The sequence below is a fragment of the Anopheles funestus genome, chromosome 2RL (assembly GCF_943734845.2).
Source record: "Anopheles funestus chromosome 2RL, idAnoFuneDA-416_04, whole genome shotgun sequence".
Taxonomy (NCBI): domain Eukaryota; kingdom Metazoa; phylum Arthropoda; class Insecta; order Diptera; family Culicidae; genus Anopheles; species Anopheles funestus.
Window position 1 is genome coordinate 21,033,749 of NC_064598.1, and position 25,243 is coordinate 21,058,991.

The 25,243-nt window shown below is 37.2% G+C and overlaps 1 protein-coding gene across 3 annotated transcripts; it reads right to left on the bottom strand.

The window, feature by feature from the left end:
• Positions 1–1,568: 1,568 nt before the first annotated feature.
• Positions 1,569–21,037, bottom strand: LOC125763032 (cadherin-23-like). Of its 3 annotated transcripts, none has more exons than XM_049425755.1 (20): positions 20,761–21,037; positions 19,781–19,985; positions 19,240–19,684; positions 17,516–17,781; positions 17,342–17,436; positions 16,453–17,277; positions 16,183–16,370; positions 15,778–16,119; positions 15,226–15,710; positions 5,308–5,520; positions 5,119–5,228; positions 4,887–5,044; positions 4,676–4,803; positions 4,477–4,586; positions 4,219–4,339; positions 3,633–3,740; positions 2,920–3,527; positions 2,261–2,811; positions 2,116–2,179; positions 1,569–2,035 (listed from the first exon to the last, which is right to left on the bottom strand). In XM_049425755.1, exons 1-20 carry the CDS (start codon positions 20,788–20,790, stop codon positions 1,886–1,888), a joined length of 5,202 nt encoding a protein of 1,733 aa, XP_049281712.1. In that variant the 5' UTR covers positions 20,791–21,037; the 3' UTR covers positions 1,569–1,885. The 3 variants fall into 3 exon arrangements, with proteins under 3 accessions (XP_049281712.1, XP_049281711.1, XP_049281713.1); XM_049425754.1 differs by lacking the exon at positions 20,761–21,037 and adding an exon at positions 20,273–20,753; XM_049425756.1 differs by lacking the exon at positions 20,761–21,037 and adding an exon at positions 20,076–20,240.
• Positions 21,038–25,243: the final 4,206 nt, after the last annotated feature.

A 25,243-nucleotide genomic window follows, 5' to 3' on the forward strand; every position in this document is an offset into this window, starting at 1 on the left:
AATGACCCAGCAAGTGCTTTCAGTCGATTTTGACCATTACCATTCTCGCATGGAATGTTCCTTAAATGAACTGATAACAAAGTGAAAGGTATTGATTAAAGCGTGATATGTTTCGTCCGCAATTTTTCTTTGCTTTCAGTCGAGTTTAACCAAACAAATATAATGTAAATCACATTATCATGTGTATCGTGATATCAAAGTACAGGAAGTAAAAATTATGTTTTTTTAAGTTTAATCATTTTGATATGTTATTTTTTTGCAACATTTATTACGCGCAACTTTTTCTTCCAACTAAAAGTTAACTAAAACATATAACAATCAAACTTCCTCGTTTGTAGTGTATCTTGATTGAACTGCTAAACGCGGTTTGGTAGCAACGACTGTTCTTCGCCAATATTTACCTTCCATTTTTAGGACAATTTTTATACCTACAAAATGTGATATTAAATTTATACGGTAAAGTTGAGATAATTGTTGCCTTTCTATTGCTATAAACTTCCGAAACTTGGTTCAGATGAAGGAGCTATTCTTTTGCTGGGTTAAACAAAAAGATTGGTCAACCATTTAATTCACGATCGAGCATATGTAAACATTATTAAATGTAGCAGACTTCTAGTAATTTTATATCATTTTACGCACATTTGAATGTTAATCACGAGGAACGGCTTCTAACCATGAATATTTCGTATCACTGATTAAAAAAATGGAACAATGTAAAGCAATTTAACAATCACTAACAACTATATGGTACAGATTTGGCGGTCCTTCATGCTCTTCATGGTTGGTTGGAAAAGATTTCCGACCGGTCAAGGATCGATTCCAAATCCCACATCTTGTTGTGTGCCGGAATATAGTAATAACTAATGTTTAGATTTAGCAATAAACATAGGTCAGATTACCATTTCTAATCGTAAAAAAAGGTATATCAAAATTTCACAATTTAATTTCTGAAACAATGTCACATCAAACTTCCGTACTGGTAGAATGTGCAATAGAAGTCTATTACATGCACAGTTTAACAGCTCTTTTACTGTAGGTACACGATCCATTAGTAGTTATTAGGATATTAAAATTTACTATCAATTTATAACCTTCCACACACACCCACACTGGGAAGCAATGCAGCATAAAAGGGACACATGTTCGTATAAGTTTTTTTTTTACTTCAAATTGAAATCAACCACTTAATATGCAGCGCTCTGTACGTGATTGCGTGTGCTGGAAAGTGAAATTTCGGCGAAAAATAAACACCCTCCCCAAAGAGGGACACTGGCCAGCAGCATCGTGTTCGATACGGGCTTCAAATATGCTTTGCCGTAGTGCTCAAATAACCAACGGTCGTTTCCCTCCCGGCCGCCGATACTGGTCGGGTATGGATTGATCCATATTTTATCTTTTACTCCGTATAAAGTATCTGTTTTAATTTACATAAATTTTAGACTTCCCGGTTGAGGATGCCAACAGTGTTGCAGTACACCGTTCTGAAGAGAGAGAGAGATGAACCGAGATGGGATGAGAAAGTGAAAGGGACTAAAAAATGCAAACCTAACCCAGCCCCAAGCCACAAATTCAAGATGGAAGGATTGGTTTTTTTTCCACATCCTATGATTTTTTCGTTTATTTATTATATACAGATAAAAAAAAACTGTCACAGCCGGACCATGCCTGTGTGTGGTAGCTTTTACGGCGCTGTTGTGTATCGTCGTGGTATCAGCAAACAACAAAAAATCCTCCCACACGCATCAGAAGTCATTTTGTAGTGATTAGAAACATACCGAATTAAGACACCGTTATCTACCACATTTCATCCAATAACAGTAAAACGTATTTACAGCTAAAATTAATACGGAAAACATTGCCATTAAAATACCCGAATTGGCAACGGTTAGAACCGATGGGACAGTTCGTCGTCGGTTTCGTCCAGTTTTTTATGATTGGAACCATCTATGACTTCGATGCTTTTGTCCCTTCCGTTAGCCATTGGATTTAACGAGCGCTGACGTAAATGTTCCAGAAAGGCAGGATTGAGGCTCTCCTGGTAATGGGGGAAGAGAGAGGGTTAAGGAAAAGGGCTATATTATCTTTGTGCTAGGGGTTAACGATGTTGCAACATACCTTTCGCTTCGGCGAGAATATATCCTTATCCATATCGGTGAAATCGGATTCTTCCGATTGAAGGCTATCGAAGCATTTCCAGCAAAAGAACACAGTTAATCGTTTTATATAGTGCTATACTAATGCTTATCACTATTTAACTTACCTAAGATCATCGTAAACTCCACCACCCTTACGACCGAACTCGTTATCGTTCAGCACCGGGTTAGATCCTTCGATGGAGAAGATATTCGTCGTCGGAACGTTGCGCGTCGGTTTCCCGTTCAGCTCGGACGAAATAGAGCCAAAGTCCGTGGCGGACAGTGCCTTCAGCTGGCGGTTCAAGCTCCGAATCTTGATGAAGAACGCCACGAACAGAATCACGCACAGTACGGCAAGGGCCGCGGATACCACAATCAGGATTATCTGCAGCGTTTCGTCCGCCTCGGACAACGATTCCGCTGTCGGCGGTGGGACATCCTGAAGCGAAAGGTTGCGTAGCCGCAGCGAGGCCTTTAATTCGGTGACGAAGGTACGGTTCGAGGACCTTTGCTGTATCCGGCTGGCTTCCACCGCCTGATTGTCCTGGATGAAATGGGTTCGAACATCCGTCAGGGCAGTGCTGCTGCCGGATCCTTCCTGCCGTTCGATAAGCGCCTGGTCGATATCGTCGATGTTGCACTGCATTCCGTACGATGCGCTCAATTGGAGGGCGAGCTAGAAGTATGAAAAACATCCCAAAACAAACACGCACCCACACGTGACACCGTTATTAAGGAGGAAGATAGAAACAGGAAGACATGCTTTCGTGTTGCTTAATCTTACAAAGTCTCGCACGTCCGGCTGATCAATCTCCTCGACGCTGTTCAAAAACACGAATGTCACACGGTTCGATTCGGACACGATGTACACCTTCGCCTCCACCGTATCGTTGTGCGTATCGTCCTTATCGAACGCAATGATGGTGAACTGATAGTATCCCTTCTGGTTGGGCTGTACCTTTTGTACCAACGTTAGCTCCCCGCTGGTTTCATGTAACCGGAAGGGCAACGTGTCCGTTTGTAGGTTTTCACCAACCGCTTGTTCCGAACCGTCCACCACCTCGTACCGGATGATTTCATCCTCGTCCGGATCTTCGGCGTAGACGCGAAACAGTGGCTTCTGTACCCGGTCGTTCGTGGTGATACCGGCCGCATAGAACCGTTGCTGAAACACTGGCGGATTATCGTTCACATCGTTCACCTTGATCCGTACGACCAGCACCGATGGGGATGATTCGTCGACGACCGTTGCCGGTGGACCATTTTCGTTGTTGGTAGCAACGATTCGTATTTCGTGTGACGGTATCTCTTCCCGATCGAGCATCCGGGCCAAACGGAGCACATTTGTTTCCGCATCCAGCGCAAACAGGTGACTCGCATTACCGTACTTCACTGGGGAAGGTGGAGGTTTTGCGTAACAGGCGCATCATGAATATTGGGCTCCATTTGGGATGGGTGAATGAAATTCAACACCTGACCATTTCTGCTACTACTTACCGTCGATGAAGTAGAATACGTTCGTTTGGGCACCAGGTGGCAGGCCGGCATTCTTCGGATCCTCAGCGAATGGTAATTGCCGTATCTCGTCTAGACCGTCTTCATTTTCTGCCGAATTAAGCAAACGTGCAGTCATTGGTTTTGAGGTAGGTCTTTTGATTGTTCTAAATTTGTGTTCTTCTAGGACGTAACGAACTTGTAGGTCATGCTTGGTATATAATTGCATGGTAGACTTGTGTTTACTAGCTTTGCTTGATATTACTACTCAAGGGGCTGGTCCTTGAATCTGTGTTTGAACGAATTCAAAAGTACGAATCCTTGGAACGAGCTTTTCACGGGATATTCTTTGGGTTGTTATATTGATTTTTAGTTCTCGGTATAAACTAGTCTACATGAAATATAACCAACACTGTCCTATACTATTATCCTAATACGAGATTTTCTTCTTCCAATTTAAGAATTCATCCAAGAATAAAGGAAACTCAAGGAACTCCTCGTGATTTGCACAGAACTGGGATGTGTCTCAATTACAGAGCTGCGATGGGGAGTCTGGGATGTCTCTTCCTAACAGAGCCATTAAAGTTACCTGTAAAATTTGTATCGAAGGACGTCTGCAAAAAGGCCGGTTCGCCCGTCATATTTATAAAGACGATATAGATAGAAGTTTCCGTCTGCTTGTCGCCCCCATCTCTCGCAATCACGGTAAGCTGCGGGATAGAATTGTGTCAATAATTACGCTCATCCGGGCAGAAATGACCGCTCCCGCCCGGGGGGGGGGGGGGGGGGGGGGGGGGGGGCGGGATTGATGTTGGCCACACGCAAATGATTACAATCTAATACGTACGCTGTAATTTTTCGGAAACGGTTCGACCGCTTGATCGTTTTCCAGCACGAGACGGCCCGATTTCTCGTCCACCGGTTCCACCCGGAATATCTCATGGTCTTTATCGTTATCTGCCGAAAGGAAACGTCAAATCAGTTCATTAACGTGGTGAAGAAGCTTTTCGGTCGGGAAATTGGTAGTGGCGGCTACACTGTCTTACCATTGGTGCTTCGAAGGGAGAACGTAACGTGTCCGTATATGCCACCATCATCATCAACGGCAGCAAAATTCGGCAAATTAGATCCATTCGTATCGACCAGGGTAGTACCATTTTTTAATGATTCGTATCTTTATGATGTCCAAAAAAAGGAAAAATCACACAAAATTAACACACATTAATTGGTTGCAGTTTTATCACAAAAGCAGCTTACTTCAGACGGATCTGTGCATTTCGGGTGGGGTAAGTAATGGTTGGGCTGTTATAATTAAATGGCATAACTACCACTTCGTAATCGCGTGTCGCGCAGTTATTTACCGCCGGTGTTGGAAGTTCAATATCCGGCCTGTACTCGCTACCTCTATCGCAAGCCTAATAAGATGGATTTTAATTTAATGTGTGCTATCATTTTTAGGGGGTTCATTTATCAACACATAACCACTCACCTCAACTTCCAGCGTGTATGTGCCGTGGAAACCTTTTAAATCTTGTGCCACTTTTAGCGAAGCACTGTACTCGTCGATACGCTCGAGGGTGAATATTGCAGTTTCCCGCGCTAGAAACATTAAAGAAGCAAGTTTACTTTATGGTTTTATCCAAAAAAAAAGAGTATTGTGAACAAATTTAAAACAAACCGGGTAAAATCTGTCGCACGTAGTAATTAATCTTTGCGTTCGGCGTTTCCCTATCATCCAGATCGATTGCAGTAAAATTCGCCTTCATAATGTAGTTCTGTTTGAAGTCCTCCGATACTTGCAACTCGTCGGTTGTGAGCGCTGGAAGTTCCGGATAGTGGTCGTTGATATCGAGCAGCATCACATTGATGTTGGTCGATACACGGTTTTGAACTGATTTTCGTAAGCAAAGAAAACACATGGAAAACGTGTTAATAATGTTAAACTAAAAGTTGTAGTAGATGTTGGGGATATCTGATTCAAATTCTTGAAACTATAGGTGTCCGGGAAATTCTTGGTGCCAATTTTTAAAAAGCCTTGTTTGGAAAAAAATGGGAAATTGCCAAAATGGGAAAAATGGGACTGCCTAACTATCAAACCTGTATAAACGAACCAGGGGGCTAGTCTGATCGGCAAGGACATGAAACTGCTCAGATCCGCCTAAATTACTCAAAAAAAAGCTAAAGCTATAGCCTGAAGAAATTTTCAAAATTTTAGAATTTTTTATTTTTTTCATTGCTTTTTATTCTTTTTTTTCTTTTAAACATTATTTGAGTGAAAAGAAGCTAATTTCAACCAATGCGCATTAAAATAAATCAATTTATAAGATTTTGCAAAATTTCCCAAAAAAACCTAAGGCCTTAGGAAATTTTCAGTTTTTTTCAAATTTTTTATTTTTTTTATTGTTTTTTTTTCTTTAAATCATTATTTGAGTGAAAAGAAGCTTAGTTCAACCAATTTGCATTAAAATAAATAAATTAAAATATTTTTGCAAAATTACTCAAAAAAAAAAGCTAAAGCTATAGGCTCAGGAAATTTTCAAGTCTTTAGAATGTTTAATTGTTGTATTATTTTTTATTATTTTTTTATTTAAAGCATTATTTGAGTGAAAACAAGCTCACTTCAAAATATTTGCATTATAATACATCATTTTATAGAAACTTTTTTTTTAAATATTTCTTATTCTGATGAGTGGGGAAGCGGGGTTGCGTGTTTTTTGGGGGTCCCATAACCGACGAAAGAAAATAAGTAAAGTATTATAATATTGTAGCAGCACAAGCATATTGAACTCTACATGTGCCAAAAATGTTGGGACCCCTTTAGCCTCGGCTCTCCGTGCCCGTTTAGTTTACGATAATAACTATCCTTAAAGTATCCCTTTAAGTATGTCCTTCGGACTAGAGATGAGAATAACAACTCTTTTTAGTGCACCAACTCAGAGTGAATGAGTCGTTATAAGGAGTCAGCTCGTTCAACGACTCATTTCGGAGTCATAAAAACCCAGCTTAAACATCTAAGTTAAGAGATGTGTGCAAAAAATTTTATAAATTGAAGTTTAGTGATAAATGTTAATGCGAATTTGTTGCAATAAGTTTCTTTTCACTCAAATATTGTTTTAAATTAAAAAAAGAATAAAAAATCAGAAAAAAATATAAAAAAATTTTCCACTCGAAAATTTCATAAGGCTTACCCCTTACGTTTTTTTTTGAGAAAATTGATCCAACAGATCCCCAATCTTTAACCTGTGGTCGATAGATGGCACCAATGGCTACATTTTCTTCTTGGACGGCCATGCCCTCAGATGTCTGTGCCAGAAGTTATTCGAGAAACCAAGTTCCTTACCCTGTTTGAGAAAATGTAAAATTTTCCTCATTTTTCTGCAATTAAGCAAAGTTTTTAAATGTGATATATTTTAATGCGAATTTGTTGCAATAAGTTTCTTTTCACTCAAATAATGCTTCAAATTAAAAAAAGAATAAAAAATCAGAAAAAAATTTCAAAAAAATTTTCCACTCGAAAATTTCATAAGGCTTACCCCTTACGTTTTTTTTTGAGAAATTTTGCAAAAAAAATAAATTGATTTTTTTTAATGCCAATTGGTTGAACAAAGTTTCTTTTCACTCAAATACTGTTTTAAATGAAAAACAGAATAAAAAATTATAAAAAAATTAAAAAAATATAAAAATTAGAAAATTTCATAAGGCTCATTTTTGCGGCAAGTTTTGACTATAAGTCGGTCGGTATCCAACGGATCGCCAATCTTTAACCTGTGGTCGATAGATGGTACCATTGGCTACATTTTCTTCTTGGACGGCCATGCCCTCAGATGTCTGTGCCAGAAGTTATGCGAGGAACCAAGTTCCTTACCCTGTTTGAGAAAATGTAAAATTTTCCTCATTTTTCTGCAATTCAGCAAAAATTTTAAATGTGATATATTTTATTGCGAATTTGTTGCAATAAGTTTCTTTTCACTCAAATAATGCTTCAAATTAAAAAAAGAATAAAAAATCAGAAAAAAATTTCAAAAAAAATTTCCACTCGAAAATTTCATAAGGCTTACCCCTTACGTTTTTTTTTTGAGAAATTTTGCAAAAAAATTTAAATTGATTTTTTTTAATGCCAATTGGTTGAAAAAAGTTTCTTTTCACTCAAATACTGTTTCAAATAAAAAACAGAATAAAAAATTATAAAAAAATAAAAAAAATATAAAAATTAGAAAATTTCATAAGGCTCATTTTTGCGGCAAGTTTTGGCTATAACTCGGTCGGTATCCAACGGATCGCCAATTTTCAACCTGTGGTCGATAGATGGCACCAATGGCTACATTTTCTTCGTGGACGGCCATGCCCTCAGATGTCTGTGCCAGAAGTTATGCGAGGAACCAAGTTCCTTACCCTGTTTGAGAAAATGTAAAATTTTCCTCATTTTTGCGCCAAGTTTTGGCTATAACTCGGTCGGTATCCAACGGATCGCCAATCTTTAACCTGTGGTCGATAGATGGCACCAATGGCTACATTTTCTTCTTGGACGGCCATGCCCTCAGAAGTCTGTGCCAGAAGTTATGCGAGGAACCAAGTTCCTTACCCTGTTTGAGAAAATGTAAAATTTTCCTCATTTTTCTGCAATTCAGCAAAAATTTTAAATGTGATATATTTTATTGCGAATTTGTTGCAATAAATTTCTTTTCACTCAAATAATGCTTCAAATTAAAAAAAGAATAAAAAATCAGAAAAAAATTTCAAAAAAATTTTCCACTCGAAAATTTCATAAGGCTTACCCCTTACGTTTTTTTTGAGAAATTTTGCAAAAAAATTTAAATTGATTTTTTTTAATGCCAATTGGTTGAACAAAGTTTCTTTTCACTCAAATACGGTTTTAAATAAAAAACAGAATAAAAAATTATAAAAAAATTAAAAAAATATAAAAATTAGAAAATTTCATAAGGCTCATTTTTGCGGCAAGTTTTGACTATAAGTCGGTCGGTATCCAACGGATCGCCAATCTTTAACCTGTGGTCGATAGATGGTACCATTGGCTACATTTTCTTCTTGGACGGCCATGCCCTCAGATGTCTGTGCCAGAAGTTATGCGAGGAACCAAGTTCCTTACCCTGTTTGAGAAAATGTAAAATTTTCCTCATTTTTCTGCAATTCAGCAAAAATTTTAAATGTGATATATTTTATTGCGAATTTGTTGCAATAAGTTTCTTTTCACTCAAATAATGCTTCAAATTAAAAAAAGAATAAAAAATCAGAAAAAAATTTCAAAAAAAATTTCCACTCGAAAATTTCATAAGGCTTACCCCTTACGTTTTTTTTTTGAGAAATTTTGCAAAAAAATTTAAATTGATTTTTTTTAATGCCAATTGGTTGAACAAAGTTTCTTTTCACTCAAATACGGTTTTAAATAAAAAACAGAATAAAAAATTATAAAAAAATTAAAAAAATATAAAAATTAGAAAATTTCATAAGGCTCATTTTTGCGGCAAGTTTTGGCTATAACTCGGTCGGTATCCAACGGATCGCCAATCTTTAACCTGTGGTCGATAGATGGCACCAATGGCTACATTTTCTTCGTGGACGGCCATGCCCTCAAATGTCTGTGCCAGAAGTTATGCGAGGAACCAAGTTCCTTACCCTGTTTGAGAAAATGTAAAATTTTCCTCATTTTTCTGCAATTCAGCAAAAATTTTAAATGTGATATATTTTATTGCGAATTTGTTGCAATAAGTTTCTTTTCACTCAAATAATGCTTCAAATTAAAAAAAGAATAAAAAATCAGAAAAAAATTTCAAAAAAAATTTCCACTCGAAAATTTCATAAGGCTTACCCCTTACGTTTTTTTTGAGAAATTTTGCAAAAAAATTTAAATTGATTTTTTTTAATGCCAATTGGTTGAACAAAGTTTCTTTTCACTCAAATACGGTTTTAAATAAAAAACAGAATAAAAAATTATAAAAAAATTAAAAAAATATAAAAATTAGAAAATTTCATAAGGCTCATTTTTGCGGCAAGTTTTGACTATAAGTCGGTCGGTATCCAACGGATCGCCAATCTTTAACCTGTGGTCGATAGATGGTACCATTGGCTACATTTTCTTCTTGGACGGCCATGCCCTCAGATGTCTGTGCCAGAAGTTATGCGAGGAACCAAGTTCCTTACCCTGTTTGAGAAAATGTAAAATTTTCCTCATTTTTCTGCAATTCAGCAAAAATTTTAAATGTGATATATTTTATTGCGAATTTGTTGCAATAAGTTTCTTTTCACTCAAATAATGCTTCAAATTAAAAAAAGAATAAAAAATCAGAAAAAAAATTCAAAAAAAATTTTCACTCGAAAATTTCATAAGGCTTACCCCTTACGTTTTTTTGAGAAATTTTGCAAAAAAATTTAAATTGTTTTTTTTTAATTGCAATTGGTTGAAAAAAGTTTCTTTTCACTCAAATACTGTTTTAAATAAAAAACAGAATAAAAAATTATAAAAAAATTAAAAAAATATAAAAATTAGAAAATTTCATAAGGCTCATTTTTGCGGCAAGTTTTGACTATAAGTCGGTCGGTATCCAACGGATCGCCAATCTTTAACCTGTGGTCGATAGATGGCACCAATGGCTACATTTTCTTCGTGGACGGCCATGCCCTCAGATGTATGTGCCAGAAGTTATTCGAGAAACCAAGTTCCTTACCCTGTTTGAGAAAATGTAAAATTTTCCTCATTTTTCTGCAATTCAGCAAAAATTTTAAATGCGATATATTTTATTGCGAATTTGTTGCAATAAGTTTCTTTTCACTCAAATAATGCTTCAAATTAAAAAAAGAATAAAAAATCAGAAAAAAAATTCAAAAAAAATTTTCACTCGAAAATTTCATAAGGCTTACCCCTTACGTTTTTTTGAGAAATTTTGCAAAAAAATTTAAATTGTTTTTTTTTAAATTGCAATTGGTTGAAAAAAGTTTCTTTTCACTCAAATACTGTTTTAAATAAAAAACAGAATAAAAAATTATAAAAAAATTAAAAAAATATAAAAATTAGAAAATTTCATAAGGCTCATTTTTGCGGCAAGTTTTGACTATAAGTCGGTCGGTATCCAACGGATCGCCAATCTTTAACCTGTGGTCGATAGATGGTACCATTGGCTACATTTTCTTCTTGGACGGCCATGCCCTCAGATGTCTGTGCCAGAAGTTATGCGAGGAACCAAGTTCCTTACCCTGTTTGAGAAAATGTAAAATTTTCCTCATTTTTCTGCAATTCAGCAAAAATTTTAAATGTGATATATTTTATTGCGAATTTGTTGCAATAAGTTTCTTTTCACTCAAATAATGCTTCAAATTAAAAAAAGAATAAAAAATCAGAAAAAAATTTCAAAAAAATTTTCCACTCGAAAATTTCATAAGGCTTACCCCTTACGTTTTTTTTGAGAAATTTTGCAAAAAAATTTAAATTGATTTTTTAAAATGCCAATTGGTTGAAAAAAGTTTCTTTTCACTCAAATACGGTTTTAAATAAAAAACAGAATAAAAAATTATAAAAAAATAAAAAAAATATAAAAATTAGAAAATTTCATAAGGCTCATTTTTGCGGCAAGTTTTGGCTATAACTCGGTCGGTATCCAACGGATCGCCAATCTTTAACCTGTGGTCGATAGATGGCACCAATGGCTACATTTTCTTCGTGGACGGCCATGCCCTCAGATGTATGTGCCAGAAGTTATTCGAGAAACCAAGTTCCTTACCCTGTTTGAGAAAATGTAAAATTTTCCTCATTTTTCTGCAATTCAGCAAAAATTTTAAATGCGATATATTTTATTGCGAATTTGTTGCAATAAGTTTCTTTTCACTCAAATAATGCTTCAAATTAAAAAAAGAATAAAAAATCAGAAAAAAATTTCAAAAAAATTTTTCACTCGAAAATTTCATAAGGCTTACCCCTTACGTTTTTTTGAGAAATTTTGCAAAAAAATTTAAATTGATTTTTTTTAATTGCAATTGGTTGAAAAAAGTTTCTTTTCACTCAAATACTGTTTTAAATAAAAAACAGAATAAAAAATTATAAAAAAATTAAAAAAATTTAAAAATTAGAAAATTTCATAAGGCTCATTTTTGCGGTAAGTTTTGACTATAAGTCGGTCGGTATCCAACGGATCGCCAATCTTTAACCTGTGGTCGATAGATGGCACCATTGGCTACATTTTCTTCTTGGACGGCCATGCCCTCAGATGTCTGTGCCAGAAGTTATGCGAGGAACCAAGTTCCTTACCCTGTTTGAGAAAATGTAAAATTTTCCTCATTTTTCTGCAATTCAGCAAAATTTTTAAATGTGATATATTTTATTGCGAATTTGTTGCAATAAGTTTCTTTTCACTCAAATAATGCTTCAAATTAAAAAGAGAATTCAAAATCAGAAAAAAATTTCAAAAAAATTTTTCACTCGAAAATTTCATAAGGCTTACCCCTTACGTTTTTTTGAGAAATTTTGCAAAAAAATTTAAATTGATTTTTTTTAATTCCAATTGGTTGAAAAAAGTTTATTTTCACTCAAATACTGTTTTAAATGAAAAACAGAATAAAAAATTATAAAAAAATAAAAAATTTTAAAAATTAGAAAATTTCATAAGGCTCATTTTTGCGGTAAGTTTTGACTATAAGTCGGTCGGTATCCAACGGATCGCCAATCTTTAACCTGTGGTCGATAGATGGCACCAATGGCTACATTTTCTTCGTGGACGGCCATGCCTTCAGATGTTATGCGAGGAACCAAGTTCCTTACCCTGTTTGAGAAAATGTAAAATTTTCCTCATTTTTCTGCAATTCAGCAAAAATTTTAAATGCGATATATTTTATTGCGAATTTGTTGCAATAAGTTTCTTTTCACTCAAATAATGCTTCAAATTAAAAAAAGAATAAAAAATCAGAAAAAAAATTCAAAAAAATTTTCCACTCGAAAATTTCATAAGGCTTACCCCTTACGTTTTTTTTGAGAAATTTTGCAAAAAAATTTAAATTGATTTTTTTTAATGCCAATTGGTTGAAAAAAGTTTCTTTTCACTCAAATACTGTTTTAAATAAAAAACAGAATAAAAAATTATAAAAAAATAATAAAAATAAAAAAATTAGAAAATTTCACAAGGCTCATTTTTGCGGCAAGTTTTGGCTATAACTCGATCGGTATCCAACGGATCGTCAATCTTTAACCTGTGGTCGATAGATGGCACCATTGGCTACATTTTCTTCTTGGACGGCCATGCCCTCAGATGTCTGTGCCAGAAGTTATGCGAGGAACCAAGTTCCTTACCCTGTTTGAGAAAATGTAAAATTTTCCTCATTTTTCTGCAATTCAGCAAAGTTTTTAAATGTGATATATTTTATTGCGAATTTGTTGCAATAAGTTTCTTTTCACTCAAATAATGCTTCAAATTAAAAAAAGAATAAAAAATCAGAAAAAAATTTCAAAAAAAATTTCCACTCGAAAATTTTATAAGGCTTACCCCTTACGTTTTTTTTGAGAAATTTTGCAAAAAAATTTAAATTGATTTTTTTTAATGCCAATTGGTTGAAAAAAGTTTCTTTTCACTCAAATACTGTTTTAAATAAAAAACAGAATAAAAAATTATAAAAAAATTAAAAAAATATAAAAATTAGAAAATTTCATAAGGCTCATTTTTGCGGCAAGTTTTGACTATAAGTCGGTCGGTATCCAACGGATCGCCAATCTTTAACCTGTGGTCGATAGATGGCACCAATGGCTACATTTTCTTCGTGGACGGCCATGCCCTCAGATGTCTGTGCCAGAAGTTATGCGAGGAACCAAGCTCCTTACCCTGTTTGAGAAAATGTAAAATTTTCCTCATTTTTGCGCCAAGTTTTGGCTATAACTCGGTCGGTATCCAACGGATCGCCAATCTTTAACCTGTGGTCGATAGATGGCACCAATGGCTACATTTTCTTCGTGGACGGCCATGCCCTCAGATGTCTGTGCCAGAAGTTATGCGAGGAACCGAGTTCCTTACCCTGTTTGAGAAAATGTAAAATTTTCCTCATTTTTCTGTAATTCAGCAAAATTTTTAAATGTGATATATTTTATTGCGAATTTGTTGCAAAAAGTTTCTTTTTACTCAAATAATGCTTCAAATTAAAAAAGAATAAAAAATCAGAAAAAAAATTTCAAACAAATTTTCCACTCGAAAATTTCATAAGGCTTACCCCTTACGTTTTTTTTGAGAAATTTTGCAAAAAAATTTAAATTGATTTTTTTTAATGCCAATTGGTTGAAAAAAGTTTCTTTTCACTGAAATATTGTTTTAAATAAAAAACTGAATAAAAAAATTATAAAAAAATTAATAAAATATAAAAATTAGAAAATTTAATAAGGCTCATTTTTGCGGCAAGTTTTGACTATAAGTCGGTCGGTATCCAACGGATCGCCAATCTTTAACCTGTGGTCGATAGATGGCACCAATGGCTACATTTTCTTCGTGGGCGGCCATGCCCTCAGATGTCTGTGCCAGAAGTTATGCGAGGAACCAAGTTCCTTACCCTGTTTGAGAAAATGTAAAATTTTCCTCATTTTTGCGCCAAGTTTTGGCTATAACTCGGTCGGTATCCAACGGATCGCCAATCTTTAACCTGTGGTCGATAGATGGCACCAATGGCTACATTTCTGTGCCACATGTCTGTGCCAGAAGTTATGCGAGGAACCAAGTTCCTTACCCTGTTTGAGAAAATGTAAAATTTTCCTCATTTTTCTGCAATTAAGCAAAATTTTTAAATGTGATATATTTTATTGCGAATTTGTTGCAATAAGTTTCTTTTCACTCAAATAATGCTTCAAATTAAAAAAAGAATAAAAAATCAGAAAAAAATTTCAAAAAAATTTTCCACTCGAAAATTTCATAAGGCTTACCCCTTACGTTTTTGTGAGAAATTTTGCAAAAAAAAAAATTTAAATTGATTTTTTTTAATGGCAATTGGTTGAAAAAAGTTTCTTTTCACTGAAATATTGTTTTAAATAAAAAAAGAGTGAAAAATAATATAAATTGCTATAAATTTGCCAATCTCCTAAGCAGAGGCGGATCCCGTTTCATGTCCTTGCCGATCGCTGTTCGCTTATGGTTTGATAGTTAGGCAGAGCGTGCAGTATATTCATTTGGGTAGTTTGGGTAGTGTACACATGTTTCCGTTTCAAATCATGTGTATCAAACGTTTCGTTTCAACTCATTTTCGTTTCAACTCACTCGCGCATTTTCGTTTCAACTCACGTATCTACTCATTTTGCAACTCAACTCACCACGGTTACATGCTTACACTCATGAGTGAATAAGTGAAAAAAGAATCGCTAAAACTCCTCGTGGTGAGTGAACGAAACTCATTCAATACAACGTTTCAACTCACTTTGCACATCTCTCAATTTCATTAATTTAAGTGTCAATATAAATTTCATTAATACCATTAGAGATTCATGATTCCAACGAAATTTTTAAATATTTCATGAGTCGACTCACGACTGCAAAGTACTTTCCGCTAAAGCTTTAAATGAATGACTCTTCACAACCACATTCACCGAAGCAAAAATGTAAATCAATTCGCATTTAGTACTTACTGCCAAATCCACCCGCATTATCCACCATCACGATGTTGATCATAATGCTTGCCAGCCCCGCATCACGGTCGAGCAGATCGTTGTTTTCCTTCACATACACCCGACCGCCACTATCGACCTCAAAGTACCGCTGCAGCTGTGGAAAATCACGATAGTTGATCTCGTACGATACGGTATGGTATGGTACATCGCGATCTTTATCCTTGCCCTCCACCAGCACGATTTCCGTGTTGGAGGGAATTTTTTCGAACTTATACACCCGACCCTCGTCCGGAAAGGGATCGTGATAGGGTTGCTTGTTGTTCGTGTCCATCAGTACAATCGTAAAATCGTGCGAGGTGCTCCATTTCCAGTCGGACACGGTAACTTTTTGCAGCACCACATTGGTGGGCGGTGTGTCACAGTCGATGGATTGATTCGCTTTCACCCTTATAATACCGTTCTGATCTATCTCCATCCAATCTTTGTGGGCTGGATCTAACGGTCTTGGAATGGAGAAAAATATGTTTGAAAAAAAAAATCTGTTTTGTATCATTACTTCAAGCTACTTACTCCATGGTGAAGGTCATTTCGTTATTACCCGGACCATCAATGTCGTATGCTATGATGTTACCGATAGTTACACCGCTATCCGATTGTTCCTTTACCGATCGTTCCACCGTTAGCGTCTCATTGGCGAAGAAAGGTGGATTATCATTTTCATCGTCTATCTGGATCGCCACTACCGTTTCTGCCATGTTCGGCATAATTGTCTGATTTCGATCGATCAGCCGAATCGACAGAAACAGTGTATCGTACATTTCGTAATCTACATCTTGCTGAAATTCAGGATTCACCCTTATGGTACCAATGGTTCGTTGTCGATTTTCCTTCACCTCGTGTATGTAGAAACAGCTAAAATAACAATGGAGATATTGCACACGAGCTCAGAAGCGTTCATGGAAATAAAAAGAATACTTTTCATATGTTTCAGCCTTAGCACGAACTCCACTCTTTGTCCCATAGCTATTGCTCCAATCGATGCTAAATTCCAACTCCGCTTCCGTATCTGGATCGGTACCGATGATCTGTGCCACTTCTTCCTCCCCAATAATAACCTCACTTTCGGCGACAGAGTTCTCGAGAATGTGCATCGTACTGCGGGGCTACAATTTTAATTTGAAACGAAGATGTTTTGTTTAACATTTTATCGAACAAAATGGAACAATGAATTGGAAGCTCACTTACTAAACTAATCTGTGGAGGTTTGTTATTGACGTCGATCACGGTAATGGTCAGTTGTGAAAAGATCTGATGTATTGGTTCATTTTTCTCTGTACGCAGTGTATCCTCACCCTGTAGCTGTACGATCACCTCATTGGCGATATCGTAGTCAAAAATGTCAGCTTGTTTGGTTTTAATTTCAAACTGATACAATGGTTCACTGGATGTAGGATCGATGCTGACCGGTAATTGAATCACTTGCAAACTTTCGGACAATCGTCCCAAAACCGTCAGCTTGATACTATCGTCAACGTCACGATCGGTAATGGCGACTGTCGCTAACAGTGTCTCAGCACCGACTGTTTCCAGCACGCTCGTTTGGTAATACTCCCCGCTAAACTTTGGCACCTCATCATTCCAATTCCGTAGCCGTATCGCTACTGTCTGTGTGTTTTGATGCGTCAGTTCGATCGGTTCCTGTGCGGTAACGTGGAGGAGAAACGTCTGCCTTTCAGGCAGTTCGTAATCCAACAGGGAAGCGTTAATTATGTTGATCGTAAACGACACCAGCTGGTAACCACTCTCCGGGATGATGGTAAACGAGGTCGTTGCCTGCTGTACGCCGGCCACCGTTTCTGTCAAACGGACATTGTACCGGGCATGTTCACCCAGATCCCGATCGTTTATCGTAAACTGGTCGAAGTTTAGTTCCATTACAGTATTTTCCCAAAAGTCTAACTCAATGGGACTCATAGCTATTTCCGGAAAGTTATCATTTATATCTTCCAAAATGATGGCTCCTTCGCTGGATGTACTTAGCAGCTTGTTGTGACATTTGTAGGCTTCAATCTGGGTGAATGAAACAAGACATTAAATTTCCATTTCGCTGGCCAGTTCACAGGACTAGACGTACCGTAAATATGTACAGTTCATTCTGTTCCGCATCACGATCGATAGGAAGTACCGTGAGCAATCCGTCCGTTTGTCCAATTTCGAAATATTTTTGATCTAAGTGATTAAAAAACACAGAAATTGTGAGAAAATCACACTGAAAGTAACACGAATAAACTTTCATCCACAGGCTTACATTTGGGATCAGCCGTCGTCAGTTCGTAGCAAATCGGTTTGTTCAGACCGGTGTCTCTGTCGATGGCGACTACGCGCGTTTCAAACTTGTTCTTTTCCATGATACGTTCGCTGGTGAACGGACGGCTGAAAATTGGCGGCCGGCTGTCCACATTGCGCACCTGTATGATGGTACTCATGTTGAACGAGTGTGTCCTTTCCAGATCGTACACGGTGGTGATAAAGTTGAAGATAGCTTTCTCCGTGTAGTCTAGCGCTTTGATAACTCTGTAATAGTATTTTTTTTAACTATTTAATATACGCCTGATAGAAATTCCATTGTTTGTGGTACGAAGTCTTTGTGTATTAAACATAGGATTTGAATCTATTGAAAGCTGTTATTATTTTCATGTTTCTATTTCCAGGTAAAAATGTATATTATTTAGCATGCTCGCTTTTATACGCAACATGATCTAACAAATGACTGAACCAGTTAATTACATTGCATGAGCTTTCAACCATTGTGATGCATTTCAATGCACCATAGATCAAATGCCAGTGAATAATGGAATATGGAATATGGAATTTAGCAAAAGCTTTGTTTTATTCTTAAAATATGAAACGTGTTTGCATCAAATTAATTTTTTGAATAAATCGTAATTAGTGTGTAGCTTGTTACACAAAGCCAATGTGGTATTCAACTTCAAAGATAATTGAAATGTATTCACACGCAATGTACCGCATTGTATTGAGTGTTTATTTTTAACTAATTAATATGTGATTAAATTTTCCTTCCTAAATAGTTTTTAATCGCAATGTAACATTTCATTTAAGCAAAGTTCACAAAGGATCATTGTTGGGATTAACAAAAGACTAGCCTTCTTGAAAAGGTGATTACAGTGTGGTGTTACTATTTTCATTATTAGGTCACGACAATAAGATAGGCTTCGTAAGACAATAAAAGAGAGATTTTGCTTTACTCTACTGAATTACGTTACGAAAAAATAATTAATTTTCCACGACTCTCTCTCTCTTTCTCTCTCTTGTTGGCTTTTAACGATCTCTAAGGTCACGTCTGTCATTTCTGGCTTATTAGACTTATTTTTACCAAGTAGCCGGATAGTCAGTCCTTGCTACGGAAAGGCGGTCTGGATGGGATTTGATCCCCGGTCCTGCCGTGTGGAATCGGCGCCGTTTAACACATAGGTACACCAACGGGCCACCCATGAGCTCTAGGTCATGTCATACAAATGACACCGGACGACCGAATCCGTAAAGTCCTTTTATTCAGAGGAGACGTAATAGGTTCGAACTGAGATGAAGTGATGACCGAGATAATGGATTGAATCGCAAAGGTTAGGGAACTTATACAGAAGGACAAGACCACAAAGTACTGATAAGTAAGAAAGTAATTCATTTGATTTAGATTAAACAGTTGGTAACACAGGACTCGAAACCAAACATTTTGTCCTCAAAGGTCACTACGAGCAATTTAAGTCAGCTTGATAAAGAGTCAGTTATTTGGTTACAAAACAACAATTTAAAACTTTTATAATTTTAAATTATTTTAATCTTCGTTATAATGAAATAAAGTTTCGATCAAATTGTATTTTACAACGGACACTTTACTGCCAGAAGTATTTTACGATAATGGGACACATTATTGTTTGAATATGTTTTAACACGATGTAACAACTAATGCAAGCAAACCCCTGAGAAATACCTTATATAGCAATCGTTACTCACCTCAAATGATACAGCTTGTTGTAGTTCGGCTGGGGATGCGTTTGAGTTGACGCCACGTACTGGAAATGCTCACCAGCACCGGCCGCATCGTCGATCGCAAAGGACAGCTCGTTCGTGCTCGAATTGCCAATACCATTTACCTCGTACCCATCCGCATGGTACACGTTAAACAGACAGTCCGTATCGAAGTCGGCACGCAGCTCTTCAATCTCACAGGCCCCCTCCGCCGTCATTACGGGCGCATTGTCAAGGACGTTAACCAGTGTCACCGAGATGGTGTACGGTATGGCAGGGTTTTCCACCACCAGAAAAATGACGTTACTATGTTTGTCCACCTCGTAGTCCTGGCGGCGATTGATGTAGATGCACCAGCGGTCATCGTTCGCACGCTTGAGCTCCACCTCGAGATTGGATGGAGCTTGCCGTATGCTTGGTTCCGGTGGCCCTGCAGAAAGGTGACACACGCATTGTGAACCATGCAGCATCGCGATGCCCGGCTCGGCACATCTGTCACCGAACAGTGGCGATCCATCTTACTTACCTTGGTAGTTTAGACACAGCAGTACGAATGGTGCGGGAATCTCTTCCACCATCCATACATCTTGCTGCAGCACCGCCTCGTTAAATGCGGCCAGTGATATGTTTTCTGTATTTTCGCTAACAAACTTTGGGTCACCCCACTGCTGGCAATGTACTACGGCAATCGGTAGTAGTAGCAGCACCACGGACAATAACAATGCCGAGGGCTGCAAACAAAAATCGGCAGGATGTAATTAGTGTTTAAGGGTGGAGGCTTAACACACGAAACTTTTATAATCCTATTAGTATAGTTATACCAATGCAAAACAAGCTGTCCGAGTCATGTTTACTTCCTATACTATTTCGGAAGCTTTTGCTATTTGCCACCTGTGCGACGGTGCCACTGTTGACAGTTTTTCATCAATCACAGTGTGAGTGACACATGACAATGAAATTATAAGACACCTCAAAACCCCGAAGAGACATATTGTCGAACAACTGCGACAACACATACCCTCCCGTGAGCGGCCGATCCCCTTGAAGTACGCATCAATGAACACAGCAAGTGAAGTTTGAATTCGCACAAGCGATATGGTCAATCCAACGAAGCGCCGTATCTCGTTGCATTTGATAATGTACGTGTAGGCGGAAGCAAACAGCCGTAAAGATTGCTGTCTATTGCTGGCATTTTTGACTTAAAAAAATAAATAAACCCTGCAACAATAAGCCGATACGATACAAGCACTCGAATGGGTGATTAGTCACCCGGATCTAGTGGCTGGTGGGACGTTATCAATTATAACCTAGTAATTCCCCTTAAATCAAACAAATGTTAACTAATTTGCTATTAAATTTCACTGAAGGTTGGACACTTCTTTGCGACTTTAAATCGATCACAATTTTAAACAATGAAATTTTCAAAATCAATAAAGCTTTAAAGCTCAGCAGCTAATCACTTTGCTGGAATTCCCGTTTTAAGCTTAGAGCATATTTGGAAATTACCATGGCAGAATATCTAACATCACATTTCATTTCTCTGCATACACAGTGCTCACTTTTACGACGGTACACATGCACTGCAATTTGTTTGTTCTAACTTTTAAACAATGACACTGCGAATATAAGAAAAAAAAAACCCCGGACGGCACACTTTCACTACCAACGGACGCGGTTCACGGGTGGAGCGATTGGTTCACAAATTAATCATGTGCCTGCAGAAGACAGCATTCAACTGCTGACTCGAATGGTCGCTCTCGATTGTCATCGATTGCTCGTCGCAGTCCGACCGTCAGATATCATCCGCTATCGGTGATAAGAAATGTCGATTGCTTTTCACTATTAAAAACAGCCTCCCCAATGATAAGATAACGATGATGGTCGTCGAATGCACGCTACCCGTTTGGTACAGGTTAGGTAAAAAGTACTTTATCAGCTTCAGGCAAAGGGAAGCAGAGAGAGAGAGAGAGAGAGAGAGAGAGAGAGAGAGAGAGAGAGAAAGAGAGAAGAAAGATTTTATACATTCACAATCTCATTTTTGTATTCTATTGTCCCCCCTCTCTTTTGCTGATGACGATTCGTTGGAAATTATGTCGGCCGGAAGAAAGATGCATCTTGTATGATTGGCATTTTCAAAAACAGAATCAGATCATATCTGCTGTTGTTTACACAATACTTTTTTTTATTTCACTTTCGGTACAAACAGGTACCAGGTAGGCTTAGGAAACTAGCAACATTGTGTATCGGAATTGCTGTGGAATGCATTAAATTACGTTCTGGAATTCAACTGAATGCTGTCAGATGATATCAAAATCTTGCTGTTGAAGGAATGTGGGTCATGATATTATTAAAACACCTACATATTTATAATCCAGTAGAATTTTAAGATTGATTTAATATTTATCTCTTTGGCAAGAACTCGTAATCATCTGCCTCATGATTCTGCAAAAGGTTAGAAAGACGGAAATATTTTCAGATCAATAAAGTGTACCTGTAAACATGCTTGCCATCTCGACAGGAAGGCAATTTAAACTGTAATTTAAATCGATTTTTATTAGAAATGTCAAGCCTTTGATATGCTCTAGAGGCAGTTTGCATTATTAATCGAAAAACGATTTACGCTACCATGAGGTAGATAGTTTTGTTTGTAACACTGGAATTGTAGATCGGGTAAGCAGTTTATCAGTTTGAAGTACTTCATGTCAAATTCTTAACGAGCAGCTTTCTATATTTTGTAATTACTTAATTGATAACTTCATCCTCTTAAATTAAATATGCTGGAGAACAAGATTGAATCTTCGACATTATCGTCACTTTTAGAGATTTATTGACAAGTTGAGTGAGAGTGAAAATTAAGTTTAATTTAATTGAAAAATAGATTAACTATATTTATTTGTCATTAGTAGGAATGCCTCGGGATTCTGGGGTTACGGGTATGAATTAACAGAATAGACAAAATTTAACCATCTTTCATACAAATTCCCTGCCACCTAGTGTTTAATTCGCAATTTTAAATGGTGGCATACGGCATAAGGGACCGTAAAGTGCTTTAGAGAATAAAGATGAATATCGGGAGAAAACTGACCTCAGCGTTAACCTGCAGACTTGAGTGTAATCGGTCAAGTGGGATGAAGACGAACCTGGACAAGACGGATATTATTATGCAAAAGTGCCAGTCGTAGTAATCCGTATCTAGCCAGGAGGCCATCACTTAGAAGAAATCTCTCCGACGAAAGCGTGACGTCAGTGTCTTGATGGATGATGATGATGGACTTTACTCTCTGTACGGCAACAACTGGAAGTGTGGAAGAACTTATTCCTCCACCAAGAAGTTAAGCCGGCTCCAACACCATGTTTCTACTGAATGTTCTAATGTGGTTATCCATCAGCAAAAAGGGGAAATGGTATTTCTTTCAAAACTTGCCCTGATTTGGGTATATGGTGACAAAGTGTCTTACCAAAAGTTGTTGCTTTCATTAATAAGTATGGCGGAAAATAGTATGCCAACTGTTGGACTGGAATGGTGCCGCGATTCATGACAAGAAATCACAGGAGGAAATATGATGTTAAACAAAAAAATTTGTCGTAGAGCACCAACCCTGTCAATGACTCTCTGAAGTGACCAAGGAGAGAAAAGTATAGTACTACTGGAGAATATTATACATGGTTACACACGTAGTATTCTCACTCGGTCAGTCGCTCCAGTGAAGGTAGAGCACGTGGTCCGTTTTACTTTAGTTTTAGCTTAACGCTAACCACACTGGTAGAGACTGATCGATGGCATCCGGCTTGCACTGTTTTGTTCCGACCATCATGCCGATAAGGTCAAATAAAGTGTGAATGTTGGAATAAGATTTTAACTTAAATACCTATTATTAAAATGTGGTACTTTTACATGCCTTAGTAAATAACCAGGCGTCTCCATGTAGTGTGAAATATTTTTGTTTCTATTTAAAAATGGTTTCAAATGCTACAAACAGAAATAAAGACATTCGTAAAAGACTTTTCTCTCTCTCTCTCTCTCTCAAGTTGATAAGAGATTTAATAATGAAATAAGAATGATTTTTCCTTTCATTTTTTTCCACCTTTGTACCACCGACTTGATTTTACACCAACTTCCATTCTCTATTACGATGCAATTGTCACACCATAATGACTTTCTTTCTAGCGAACTTCGTAAAATCCAGGACGTAAACTATTTCCTTTGCATGGGTGTCCGTTGCGTCCATTAACGCCATAGCAATGATGTTTAAAGGGTGCTTATCCGCCTCATAGTTTGTCCAGTGCCACTATAATTGGATCTCATTATCTTATTAAATCACTTACCTCCATTCCATGCATCCAGCATCCTGCTGCATGCACAATGGGCGGGTCGGCGATGAGCGGTTCGTTGAGTTGAAAAGTTTTCCCAACCGTCACATAACACCGCTCGGGCCGGTACATCAAGTACCATCTCCATCTCCATGCGGAACTCGTTTTAATTTCGAATCTTGTCTTAAAATTCTCGTTAGACAGTATGAAATAATGAATGAATTTGGCCATCCCGACAGTCAAACTCAATTAATCTCAAGCATTCAAATAATTGAATTACCCTTTGCGCATTGTGAGCCCGCCGACGCGTCAGTGACACTTGACGTTCACATCCGCCTTTACATGTGACGAATAGCAGGAATCTGGGTAGCGCCTTCTTTTCCACATCCGTGGCAAATGTACCATCGTCGAATTCTATGGCCCACACCGTTCTTTCGCACTGTTAAAACGCTCCCCACCCGAAAAGAAATGCTTTTGTCTGAAGGCGAGTCCGATGACGGTGGGTTCTCTTGCGTACATTCCAATTAGGCCCTTCTCAAGAATCCCGAAACCGTAAAGTCCTGGCTCTTCACGAAACTAGACACAAGCATGACAGAAGTTTTCGCCCAAGATTCGGTCGGTGGGTGTTGTATCGTTGAGTTTCATTTCTTCCCGAGACAGCAGGACAGCCCACTTGAAGTGAGAATTCTAGGCATTGATGGTGAACCTGCCTAGTTCACCATTTTGGAATGAGTTTTTGCTAGCATAGTTTCCACAAAATATTGTTCCCCGAACCTCTGAACCAGAACTTTGCATAGCGAGAATAAGTTCGGCGAACTCGGATGTGCTCTGTTGGTCTGTATTTGCAATTCGAAGAGAAGCCTACAGCATTGGTGAACAATGGTCAAAAAGTAAAATATTGATTTTTTCATTGTTTTCATGTTAAACACAAAAAATTAAGCTTTTAAAGGGACCACAAGGAGGAAGTTTAATGATAATGAATAAGGAAAAGGTGCGCTTTCGCAGCTCAAAGAAGAAAAGATCTTTAAAGCATTGTAAATTGTATCTTCTTCTTCTTGGCTTAACGACCTTACAGGTCACGCCGGCCATTTCTGGCTTACTAGACTTATTTTACCACGTAGCCGGATAGTCAGTCCTTGCTACGAGGGAACGGTCCGGATGGGATATGAACCCGGTCCGGCCGTGTGGACTGGCGCCGTTTATCACATGCACCACCGGACCGCCCCAAAATTGTAAATTGTATCCTGATTATTAAATAATCAAAATTAACTAAAAATTAAATAATTGTACCTTATATGATAATTTTATAATTTAATTTACAAAACAATTTTATGTAAATTTTACAAATAATATTAGAAATTTATTTCTCTGTATCTTTTCGTTATTTTTCTCAGCTTAGTACATACATTTTGTAAGCTTGTTTGTTAAATTCGTTTTCTTTCAATTCAAAAAATAGTTCAAGGAATAACTATTTTGAATTAAATTTTTTAATCAACATTTATTCAAACCTATTTAAGCTCGAGTGTGTATTCGCTCAATGTATTTCTTTGCGCAACGATCTGACAAATATTGCTTCAAAAGTTCAAATTGATTTTATAACACCACAAGCTGATGCTGAACGATTTTTTTCTCTCTATCCTGACCTAGATCAATAGGAAGTTATGATAAAGAAACTCCA

What these genes read in the sequence shown, in the direction of transcription:
- LOC125763032 (XM_049425754.1), bottom strand. Translation starts at nt 20,308, where the DNA reads ATGCGTACTTCAAGGGGATCGGCCGCTCACGGGAGG. An exon ending in GACGACGGCTGATCCCAAAT is followed by an intron (nt 17,437 to 17,515) that starts GTAAGCCTGTGG and finishes TTAATCACTTAG; the next exon opens with ATCAAAAATATTTCGAAATT. An exon ending in GAAATGACCTTCACCATGGA is followed by an intron (nt 15,711 to 15,777) that starts GTAAGTAGCTTG and finishes CTCCATTCCAAG; the next exon opens with ACCGTTAGATCCAGCCCACA.